This window comes from Arachis hypogaea, chromosome 1, assembly GCF_003086295.3.
Source record: "Arachis hypogaea cultivar Tifrunner chromosome 1, arahy.Tifrunner.gnm2.J5K5, whole genome shotgun sequence".
Classification (NCBI taxonomy): domain Eukaryota; kingdom Viridiplantae; phylum Streptophyta; class Magnoliopsida; order Fabales; family Fabaceae; genus Arachis; species Arachis hypogaea.
In genome coordinates this window covers 96,609,336-96,622,121 of record NC_092036.1, presented here as the reverse complement: position 1 = coordinate 96,622,121, position 12,786 = coordinate 96,609,336, and the positions used below count along the sequence as shown (strand labels likewise).

At 36.8% G+C, this 12,786-nt stretch overlaps 1 protein-coding gene across 1 annotated transcript; it reads left to right on the top strand.

Annotated features, from left to right (window-relative positions):
- Positions 1–9,602: 9,602 nt before the first annotated feature.
- LOC112698786 (uncharacterized) lies at positions 9,603–11,644 on the top strand. Its single transcript, XM_025751662.3, has 6 exons — positions 9,603–9,799; positions 9,877–9,903; positions 9,995–10,057; positions 11,000–11,078; positions 11,158–11,203; positions 11,313–11,644. The coding sequence occupies exons 1-6, from the start codon at positions 9,758–9,760 to the stop codon at positions 11,320–11,322; spliced, it is 267 nt and encodes an 88-aa protein (XP_025607447.1). The 5' UTR covers positions 9,603–9,757; the 3' UTR covers positions 11,323–11,644.
- Positions 11,645–12,786: the final 1,142 nt, after the last annotated feature.

The window sequence follows — 12,786 nt, the reverse complement described above, 5'->3', positions numbered from 1 at the left end:
AGAGAGAAGTGAGAGCTTCTCTCTCTAGAAACTACTTCTAAAACTAAACTATAACTAATGGTCAAAAGTATGTTGATTTCTCTTCAATCCTTGGCTTAAATAGCATCAGAAATGAGTTGGATTGGGACCACAAGGCTTTAGAATTCGCTGGCCACGTTTTGCTTTAAGTGAACCAGGTGGCAGCAACGGCGCGTGCGCGTACTATGCACGTGCGCGCCACCATACGTGTAGCAACTATGGCAAATCTTATATCGTTTCGAAGCCCCGGATGTTAGCTTTCTAACCCAACTAGAACCGCATCATTTGGACCTCTGTAGCTCAAGTTATGGTCGTTTAAGTGCGAAGAGGTCGGCTTGACAGCTTTCCGGTTCTTTCATTTCTTCATGAGTTCTCCAACTTTTCATGCTTCTTTCTTCATTCCCTTGATCCAATCTTTTCCTCCTAAACCTTAAATCACTTAACAAACATATCAAGACATCTAATGGAATCAAGGAGAATTAGATTTAGCTATTTTAAGTCCTAAAAAGCATGTTTTCACTCTTAAGCACAATTAAAGGAGAATATACAAAATCATGCTATTTCATTGAATAAATGTGGGTAAAAGGTTATAAAATCCCCTAAATCAAGCACAAGAAAAACCTTACAAATGGGGTTTATCAACCTCCCCACACTTAAACCAAGCATGTCCTCATGCTTAAGCCAAGAGAAAGCAAAGGGCATCAACATTTATTCAATGTAAATAAACTATATGCAACATAAACTATATGCAACTAAATGCAAAATGGTTTTACCTACTTGGTTAAAAATAAATCAATCCTCCAAGTGCATGTATAAATGGGTAGGGCTAAGATCATATGACGATTCATGAATCCTACCAATTCAAGTGTGGAAATGAAGTTCAAATAGACTTGCGAGAAGAACGCTCATGAAAGCCGGGAATCAAGGAATTGAGCATCGAACCCTCACCGGAAGTGTTTGCACTCTAGTCACTCGGTGTTTGGGGTCGATTCACTCAATTCTCCCCTAATCATGCTTTCTAAGATTTGTTTTTCATCTAACAATCAACAATTATTCAATGCACGCATACAATTATCATGAGGTCTTTTCTTTAGGTTGTAATGGGGCTAGGGTCAAGGTAGGGTCATATATGGCTAGTGGACTTAGGATTTGAATCTTTGATTAACTTAAACTTTCCCACCTAACCTATATAATGACCTATACAATTAAGTACTAATCTAACTACCCATTCCTCACTTTTTCACATACTCATGCATTTTCTATTCATTTCACAACACTTATGCATTGATTTTATTTGAACTTTACTTTGGGGCATTTTGTCCCCTTTTATTGCTTTCTTTTTTTTCTTCTTTTTTTTTCATTCTTTTCTATTTTCATATATATCATTTTTTTCTTTTGTTTTTCTCATTTTTTTTCTAGAATATCAATGCATAAGGTCTTACATTTAATTAGCACATGAGTATGTACCCGATTTCCAAATATAAGAGTACAAAACAAAACACATCCTTTTACCTCAACCAATGTCCCTCCCAAGTTTCCCACACTTGAATGATGCTCACACACACTAGCCTAAGCTAATCAAAGATCCAAATAAAGGACATTTATTGTTTTTCGCTTTAAGGCTTGTAATGTGCTAAAATTGAGAATAAGTGGGTTAAGCATAGGCCCAAAATTGGTTACAATGGAGAGTAAAAGGTAGGCTATTTGGGTAAGTGAGCTAATGAAATGATGGCCTCACTTATATAAATGCATGAATACACAAAACAATGGACATAAAGAATCAAACAAATCAAAGATTACATTCATAGAAAGAGAATAATGCACACAAGAAGGAAAAATAAGTGGTTATAAGATGTAACCACACAATTAGGCTCAAATCTCACAAACTTGTGTTCTTAGCTCAAAAACCATATTCCAAAATAAATTCTTTCAAGCAAGTTCCACAAATTTTCTTTTTCAAATTGGTAGGGTGCCCTAAAACAGTTTCTTGGAAAGAAAATCATCACCCTAACCAAGTAGTCCTAATAAGAAAGAAGTGGTAAAAAATATGTATAAATTCTAACTGACATGCAACCTATCATGCAATGCAATAGCTAATCTAACAAAGAAAATAAAAAATTTGGTGTTGAAAAGGAAATTTTTACCCATGGAGATCGGTCGAACGACCTCCCCACACTTGAAGATTGCACCGTCCTCGGTGCATGCAAAGAAGAGCAAGGTGGATGGGTTGCTATAATTGATGAGCTCCTTCAAAAGGTTGTGCGGATGACTTGTTTGTTGCCCCATTTAGAAATTTTCCCTTTCACCCTTCTTGGTGGCCAACCTAGAAGGAAAGAAAAGGAAAGAAAATTAAGCCTATAACAAAGATATTAAGGCAATTAGAACATAGGCGGGGGCTAATGCCAAATAAGAGTATGATTCCCTACTACATGGTAGCTACAACATGTGAGTGAGAAATCAATATAAGCAAAAGGCATATCAACTGATACTTGATGCAAGAGTAAAGTTAAAGCATGGAGAGTATATTGAGCATCAAGATCAAATAAGAATTGACACAAACAAGATTAATGATACGCATGAAAGCATTTGGTCCCAACCTAACTCAATGATGATAAAGCACAAAAACAAAGGACAATGAGTTAGGAAGGACTAAAGCACTACCTTGTGTGTGGAGCAAAATATTTCAATTAATGTTAAACAGGTCACAAAGCATCAAGATAAAGCAAGAGAGTCTCAATAATTGAGTATAAGAATTCACTTGTTATTCCATTTTGCAAAATTCATTGCTTTTCATTCCCTGGTAATGGCGCCAAAAACATGATGCCAATACCATAGTTCACAACTTCGTTCAACTAACCAGCAAGTGTACTGGGTCGTCTAAGTAATAAACCTTACGCGAGTAAGGGTCGATCCCACAGAGATTGTTGGTATGAAGCAAGCTATGGTCACCTTGTGAATCTCAGTTAGGCAGATTAAATTGGTTTATGGTTTCGAAAATTAATAATAAAATAGAAAATAAAAAGGGATAGAAATACTTATGTAAATCAATAGTGAGAATTTCAGATAAGTATATGGAGATGCTGTGCTCCTCTTGAAACTCTACTTCACTACTCACTCTTCCTTCAATCCTTCTTACTCCTTTCCATGGCAAGCTGTATGTAGGGCATCACCATCAGCGGTGGCTACTTTCAATCCTCTCGGGAAAATGATCCTATGCGCTGTCACTGCACGGCTAATCGTCTGGAGGCATCACCCATGGTTGATGGCTACATCCCGTCCTCTCAGTGAAAACATTCCTATGCTCTGTCACAGCACGGCTAATCATCTGTCGGTTCTCAATCAGGTTGGAATAGAATCCCTTGATTCTTTTGCGTTTGTCACTAACGCCCAGCCTTCAGGAGTTTGAAGCTCGTCACAGTCATTCAATAACGGAATCCTACTCGGAATACCACAGACAAGGTTAGACTTTCCGGATTCCCAGAATCCTACTCGGAATACCACAGACAAGGTTAGACTTTCCGGATCCTCATGAATGTCGCCATCTATCTAGCTTATACCACGAAGATTCTGTTGGGGAATCTAAGAGATATGCGCCCGGCCTAAGGTAGAACGGAAGTGGTTGTCAGTCACGCACGTTCATAGGTGAGAATGATGATGAGTGTCACGGATCATCACATTCATCAAAGTTAAGTGTAACGTATATCTTGGAATAAGAATAAAAGGGAATTGAATAAAAAGTAATAGTGATTGTATTGAAACTTGAGGTACAGCAGAGCTCCACACCCTTAATCTATGGTGTGCAGAAACTCCACTGTTGAAAATACATAAGTAAAAGGTTCAGGCATGGCCGAATGGCCAGCCCCCCTGAATGTGATCAGTAGTCTCCTAAGATGAAGAATAATACAAAACTGAGACCAAAGATGTCTAATACAATAGTAACTTATCCTATTTATACTAGACTAGCTACTAGGGTTTACATGAGTAAGTAATTGATGCATAAATTCACTTCCGGGGCCCACTTGGTGTATGTTTGGGCTGAGCTTGATCTATCCACGAGCTGAGGCTTTTCTTGGAGTTGAACTCCAAGTTATAACGTGTTTTGGGCGTTCAACTCCGGATCATGACGTTTTTCTGGCGTTTAACTCCAGACACCAGCATGTACTTGGCGTTCAACGCCAAGTTACGTCGTCAATTTCCGAACAAAGTATGGACTATTATATATTGCTGGAAAGCTCTGGATGTCTACTTTCCAACGCCGTTGAGAGCGAGCCATTTGAAGTTCTGTAGCTCCAGAAAATCCATTTCGAGTGCAGGGAGGTCAGATTCCAACAGCATCAGCAGTCCTTTTGTCAGCCTTTTTCAGAGTTTTGCTCAAATTCCTCAATTTCAGCCAGAAATTACCTGAAATCACAGAAAAACACACAAACTCATAGTAAAGTCCAGAAATGTGAATTTAACATAAAAACTAATGAAAACATCCCTAAAAGTAGCTTGAACTTACTAAAAACTACCTAAAAACAATGCCAAAAAGCGTATAAATTATCCGCTCATCAATAGGCATATAGTGGTGGTTCTTGAAAGTCACAAGGAGATTCACCATAGCCATTTGATTGGTATGCATCATAGAATGGCTCTTCTTCATAGTGCATTGGTGGAGGTTATTGCCAAGAGGATTGATCATATGCATATGGCTCCTCCCACCTTTGAGTGTCCCATCCTTGATACACATCTTCATTATAGTCCTCATTTTCTACAACATGTTGATAACTAAACTCATAGCCAAGGTGAGAATTCATGCTAGCAAGAAGAAAAATGAAAACAAAATCAAATAAGAAGAAAGAAAATTAAATCCTAAAACTAGTAAGAGCTAACAAAAGCAAACATATTCACACTATTCACATATATACAATAACCAATAACACAACACCATTGCAACTCCTCGGCAACGGCGCCATTTTGATGATTGGATTTTTGACGGTTTAGAATTTCACTAATGAAATCTCGTTGTAAAGTATAGTTTCTAAACCAAGCAATAATCCTTTCATACAAAAAGTTGTTTGTCACTAGTACAAACCCCTAAAATTTATAAACCGAAGTATTTAAACCTCGGTTCGTTCTCCCTAGGAATTACAATAAAGTGTCTTGTTATTGGTTGTGAGTTGTTTTGGGGTTTTTGGATAAGAAGCATGAAAAGTAAATGGCAATGAAAATAAACTAACAACTATAAAAGGCTCTTGGCAAGGTATGAAAATTAGAAGTCCTATCCTAGTTATCCTTCTCAATTGTGATGAGAATTGTTCATTGCTACCACTTAGTTAACCCTTACTAAATAAAGGAAAGTCGAGTGGATGAATTGACTTGAGCCACAAGTCCTAGCCAACTCCCAAGGAAAGACTAGCTTTAGTGCACTCCAAACCAATTAGCAATCTCTCCACTTACCAATCAACAAAGGAATTAGATAACTCAAGTGTCACTAATTACTCTACCTAGGCCAAGAGGAACAAAATCTATACTATATCTAGAAGAGGCATTTCAACAAACACATAAAAGGCAATAAAAGTAAACAACATAAATTGCAAGAATTAAAGAGAGATCTAACTACAAAGGCAAGAGATCAACAATAGAAAAGCAAAGAAGAACAATTATTATGAATTACCTCTTATTGAATTGAAAGAAAATGGAAGGAACAATAGTAGATCTACAACAAAGTATAAGAACAACATAAAGGAAATTACAATAAAAGAATGGAAGAGGAATGAATCTAACAACAAGGAATTGAGAAGATAGAAGTAGAAGAAGATGAATTAAAATCTAGATCTAAGAACTAAACCTAATCCTAATCATAATCCTAGAGAGAAGTGAGAGCTTCTCTCTCTAGAAACTACTTCTAAAACTAAACTATGACTAATGGTCAAAAGTATGTTGATTCCTCTTCAATCCTTGGCTTAAATAGCATCAGAAATGAGTTGGATTGGGCCCACAAGGCTTTAGAATTCGCTGGCCACGTTTTGCTTTAAGTGAACCAGGTGGCAGCAACGGCGCGTGCACGTACTATGCGCGTGCGCACCACCATACGTGTAGCAACTATGGCAAATCTTATATCGTTTCGAAGCCCTGGATGTTAGCTTTCTAACCCAACTTGAACCGCATCATTTGGACCTCTGTAGCTCAGGTTATGGTCGTTTAAGTGTGAAGAGGTCGGCTTGACAGCTTTCCGGTTCTTTCATTTCTTCATGAGTTCTCCAACTTTTCATGCTTCTTTCTTCATTCCCTTGATCCAATCTTTGCCTCCTAAACCTTAAATCACTTAACAAACATATCAAGGCATCTAATGGAATCAAGGAGAATTAGATTTAGCTATTTTAAGTCCTAAAAAGCATGTTTTCACTCTTAAGCACAATTAAAGGAGAATATACAAAACCATGCTATTTCATTGAATAAATGTGGGTAAAAGGTTATAAAATCCCCTAAATCAAGCACAAGATAAACCTTACAAATGGGGTTTATCACTATGCACTTGCCAATTTTGGATGCTTACAGGTTATTTGCATTGCTATAATAATTGTTTTTGTGCTATAATAATAATCTAATTAATGGTATATGACTAAAACTCATGGTTGTTGTGGATGTTGTTTGTATGTAGATATTCTTTGTGTGCATGCATGTGTTGCACTGTCTCGGGTTAACAAGCTACCAGAAGACTTTTGTCACCGCTTGCTAACAATGGAGTCATACAAGGAAACATATAATCATCATATTAATCCAATTCCTGCACAACCATTATGGGAGCATGCAGAAGAATGTAATAGGCCACATGCACCAAAAATAAAGAGAAAACCTGAAAAACTACAGATGAAAAGATGGATGGATGCTGATGAGAAGGGTGGTGGATGATCTAAAAAGTCTAAAGCTGATCCCAAGTCTCAAAGTAACAATGGAGATAATGTTCATCTAAAGAGGTAGTTGGGCCCCTTTACTTGCAGTTTCTGTGGTGATAAAGGACATACAAAGAGAGGTTGTAAGAAGAAGAGAGCTTGTGATGCTGCTACGGCTGCTGCAGTTGCTACTGTTGCTACTGAGGCTGATAAGAAGAAGAAAAATGAAGGAGGTGCACCTGCATCTGAGCAGCAACTTCAGCAGCCTCAAGATGATGGTGACCAACGTGATGGAGAAGACAATCCTCTTATGCAGTCTACTGAGATTGCATCGGCCACTTCTAATGCACAACCTGTAGAGATAGATATATCTCAGCTAATTATTTCTGATGTAGAAGATTCTCAAAAGGTAACTTCCCATTACATTTCTTAAATTTTTGTGATTCAAGTAAATTATCATTTATGTGTAATGAAAATTTTCTCTATCTAGGATCATGGAATAAAAAGGCCTTCAAAATTATCACCAAGGAGAAGATCCTCTCCACTAGCAACTTCTGTCCCAGTGAATTTCATGCAGGGTGTTAATTCAGGAACTGCAACAAAACTTGTCAATTACATGAAGTTCATCCCAACTCCAGGATTTAAGGCTCCAAGAAAGAAGAATTGAAGACTTTAGCTTAATATGTATAGGACTTTCTGTGTTGAATTTAATACTTTTTGCTAGACAAAGACTACACAAGGAAAAAACAATCCTTTATGTTTTGCTGTAAAGTCCTCCCTTTTGAGGCAACTTTGTTTAACATGCTCATGTTAGTTGGCTGTCCTTTGTGTTATGTGACTAACTGTGTTAAGTTGAACCATTATCTTAATACACTTATCTTTTAAGTTTGAACCATTATCTTAATACAATGCTGGTTGGTTTTCAATCACTTATGATGCCTTCTTTAGTATATTATAGTTTTAATTAATTGAGTTATCCAAGTTTATATTTCATCAACAAACATTATTCAACAGTTTCTAATACCATAATCATGTTATCATTTTTTTACATATTGTTCATTCAATGAATATAGGGTACACACTACCAACTCTTTTAACTCAGACTTTACAATATAGGATAACAATTAACACAATCAATACAGACACAACTAATACCAAAAATTGGTTAATCAATTTTTGGTTCCAGACATCTTCTTCTAATCTTCCAAACCTCCAATTAAAGTTCATCTTCACTTCATGATTATCTCCATAAAATTATGGTTTCTCAACTGCTTCATCCTGTCCAATATCTGCCCACACAAAAAGTCTGCACCATCTCTTTCCACTTTTCTGTAATCAACCAAACATATAACATGCTCAAGTTTCAGGAAAGAAGAACAAGAGAAGAACAGTCATGTAGGTAGGAGCAATCATAACAACACAAGTAATACTGATAACTCACATTATAATTGGGACAACCAAAAAATGGTTTATTTGGGTTTGAATCTGTCCCAGACCACCTGAGAACTGGTCGACAGCCACAACCGCACCATTCTGGCACCCCAAATTTTCTGCTCCTGCTTTGCGTTCTCGTCCGATGGCCACTGCATAGTGAACTAATAGAGCTTCCAACTCTAGTGCTTCCACCACCCATCATGGATATTCACTTCTAGTTCCAGGAACAACAACAACAACAAGAATGAGAAAACAACGATGAAGAAGAAGAAATTAACTTACTGAACATTTGGTAATTTAAGATTAAATATAAAAGGAGGGACCACATTGGGTATAAATTGAAACTGTGCCAGCTTAACTAGCCATTGGCACCATCCAACGTGGCAAAATGAGGCCACGTCAGCGTCTTGATGATGACTCATAGGGGTGGCAACGGGGCGGGTAAGGGCGGGTTTTTGCTCTACCCGACCCCGCCCCGCTCAACAAAAACCCGCATCGAACCCGTCCCGTTTCTACCCGCGGGTAGTAAAATGTTAAACCCTAACCCGCCCCTGCAGGTACCCGTCCCGCCCCTATCCGCCCCAATAATTATTAAATCCAAAAAATAAAATAAAATTTTAAAAATTATATAACCATTATTTACATTCATAACATAAATTAAAGTAAAAATTTAAATATGATACAATATTATTAATTATTACTAATTATTTTATATATATTACATATATTATATATTAAAAATATATATATTTATATATCTATTATATATACCGGAGCAGGTAAGGGCGGGTTTAACCTAAACCCGACCCCACCCCTGCCCCGCTAAAACCCGCTCCGGTGCGGGTACGGGTAATTACCCGCCCCGAACGGGTAGGGGCGGAGTGGATACCAGCAGGTTCGGGTAGTATTGCCACCCGTAATGACTCATCATTGAAAAATTGTCCAGAGACTATTATGATATCCGGAGCCGTATCTGGAGAATTACAATAGTACAATTAAAATCTCAAAGACCACATTGAATAACGACCCGAATCTCAAGAACCATTATGGGTATTTACTCCATACCCATCTCTATGTGATTTATGAGACTTATAGATTGTCCCCTAGACTCAGCCTTACTACAATGAGCATTATTGAGTGTTGAAATTTTCTGGTGGTGAGAATAACTTATGTGGCAAGTAATGAGCCAGCCCATTTAAAATGACATTTCAAGGCCCGAACCAAAAATTTAGTGGGCCTCTTCATATATCAAACAACCCAGACATTGATATTCACATGGTTTGCACGTGACATATACTGACCCCAATGGAACACCGCAAATGAGCAAAGCGAATTGGAATCCCTCGATTTGATTGAGCTTTGAGCTTTGAGCTTTTGGGGTTTGGGGTTTTAGCTGCAAACAACAACGATCTTCCTGAATCCTTTTCGCCATGGCTAGCACCAAAGTTCAGAGGGTTATGACCCAACCTATTGTGCGTTTCTCACTCACCTTTCCTTTTCTTTTTGTTTTTCTCTTTAACCTAACCCTCTTCCTTTCTGCTTTCCCCAGAACTTGATTTTCAGGTTTCTTCAAAGTGTAAGTCCTTGCATACTTACTACATTGATGATTTCTCGGTTCATGACTCCTTCTGTTTTTCCCCAAATTCTCTAATATCATTTCTCTGCAGAAAGCTCGCATTCAGATTTGGCTCTTCGAGCAAAAGGATTTGAGGATCGAAGGCCGAATCATCGTGAGTCCTTTCGTACTTTTTTCTTATGTGGTTTCTCTTGCTCAACAAAATTGTCTTTCGTATACTTCAAAGTTCATTTATTTGAAAAGGTTGTAGGTTTGAAATGTATGTGCACTGTGGTTAATGCTGAATCATTTCAAGTGAGTTTTTGCTAGTTTGATAGTGGTTGGTGTTCCAATGTCCGTTAAATTATGCAAATCCAATGATGTTACTAGCTAAGGTCGATGAACAAGTTTTACTGTGACCTGCCTTCACTTTCTGGGTTTGCTTGCAAATGTGAAATCATTTGATGTCTGTTGGTTAGTTTTACTATCCAGTTGGTGAACTCAAAATATGTAGAAAAACAACGACTTGTAAAACAGCATCACTTCATTGTGCAAACAACTGAGATGATAAGTATCTAGAGTAAAGGACTATAGACTATAGAGCCATGTTGTTGGCATAGCAATAGTGCAATGTGGTATAGCTTCAATACGGTCCAAGCTACTCCATATGACCTTCTATTATGACGGTTTGGCCACAAAATCAGCAACATTCAAAAGCATTATAATCATTTATAAATACCCTGTACTTTAGGAGGAGAATCTGAGACCTAGAAACCTGATAGCCTTTCATACTTTTTCATTTATTTTGTCTTCTTCTCCACCATATTTCCGTTCTCTTGCTAGCAGACCTGAATTTTTCTGAGTTGGTAGGGAAAAAAAAAGAGAATCTTAATTGCTCAAATGTATTATAAAACTGATATGTTGACTATCAAATCTAGAGTTTGTGCACTTGAGAATTTTGTTTTTGAACTCTCTGGGTCATGATCACATGTGTTGCTAGAAAAAGCCTTGATTGTTATTGTTGTTGTTGGCAGCATATTATCCTCATGACAAATATTGAATATCTCAGCAGATAATTAATGATAGTGTGATTTTAATTTTATATAATTCTAAACAGGGTTTTGATGAATACATGAATTTGGTTCTTGATGATGCTGAAGAAGTGAACGTAAAGAAGAATATCAGAAAGACATTAGGTATGCTAAAGTTTCTAAATTTGGTTAATTTCTTTCCACCTGTTCATGCAAGTTCTGAAGCCTATTATTGTTTATTTAGGGAGGATCCTTCTTAAAGGAGACAACATAACGTTAATGATGAACACGTAAGTAAAATTAAAACTCCTTTTGTAACTCTCGAGGTTTACTTTTCCAGATGAATGATTTTTTTAATTTTTAATTTTTATTTTTTCTACTATGTCTCTTAAATTTCAGGGGCAAATGATAATGAACATTGAACAGAGGGAGGCAGAACTGTGAACCATACATTCTATCCAGCAAAGGAGAGGCAGAATCATCTTTCATTTCATTTCATTTCAATTACTATTTCACTTATATTGAGTAGGGGATGTGAGGAATTTTGTTATGTAGATTGATTTTTCTGGCACTAGATGAATTCTTAGTTCAGCTACTCATCATTCTTGGTTTGTTTTTCCCCATGATTCTGCCTATTCTGCTAGGATCAATATCTAGACTAAAGCTGGGAAGCTAACTGTATTATGATTGAGGCAAATATATCACCAATGTCATATAACCTTTTTCCTGTTTATGGTTTCTCCGTTTATCATGTTAATATCAGATCTAGCTCAGTCATTGTAGAGGACTTTGTTAGATTCAAGTATTTAGATCTCATTTATTTTATCTACTAAGATCTTGCATAAGGCAAATGGCTCTATGCAAAGTTTGTAGTAGTGGCTTGCTGCTTTCTTTATCATTGACTACCAAGTGTTGTGGGAATTATTGTGCCGAGGTATTCATCATCGAAAATATACCATACATGACAATGTAGTGAACAAATAGTTACTATTGTAGAGGGTATAACACATGGAATGATACAAAATCATTTCTTATCCAAAAATCTTAAAATTATGTTTACACAACAGTATCAGGCCAACTTGTCATGCAGCATAATTGCCTGGAAATTGCAATGACCTTATTTAAATTAGAACTTGTGGATATCAAAGAGGCTGCATTTAATTTTCCACCGACCGAGAAAGGCATTGTGGAGTTTTGACAAAGGGAAGTAGTGAATCTTGTATGGCAACCAGTGTTTTGAATAAGTAATTTGATTTTGATCCACTTTCAAGGTATAACTCATGCCATCAGCATTGAGTTACTATATGAATGTTACATAGTTAAGCTTGATTAGTTTTAACGTTATTATAAAAGAAAAGTTGCTTAAAACTGACATGATATGTGTTTGTGAACAACATGAATAAAGACAGAGAAAGTAGTGTTGGGAAAAGAAAGGGTGACTATTGGAAAACGCAAGAGGTATTTATGTCTGGTGTCCTACCAAAAAAGAAGAAAACAAGAGAAAAAAGTTAGGACAATATAGACCTATCCCAGCAAAGAGGAAGATAGGAATACCAAGAGAAGAGATATACAGCTTTCTTCTGATTAAGACCAAAGCCTCTATCCATCACTGACTAAGACAACTCCCAAGGACCACCTATGCCTTCAATACATTATTTTCGTGTACAAGTTTTTATGATTTATCAACAAGGCATCGCATGCTCAACTATAATAGTGAAATTAACAGCATAATAAGGTGACCCGAAATATATAATTGCCAATTAACTTAGAACTGTACTTCTTATCCTTAGTGGCTCTACATTTTATCTTAATTTTTTAAAAAAGAAGTCGTATGTTATAATACATGTTTATTTGTACGGAAAAGCAAATAGAA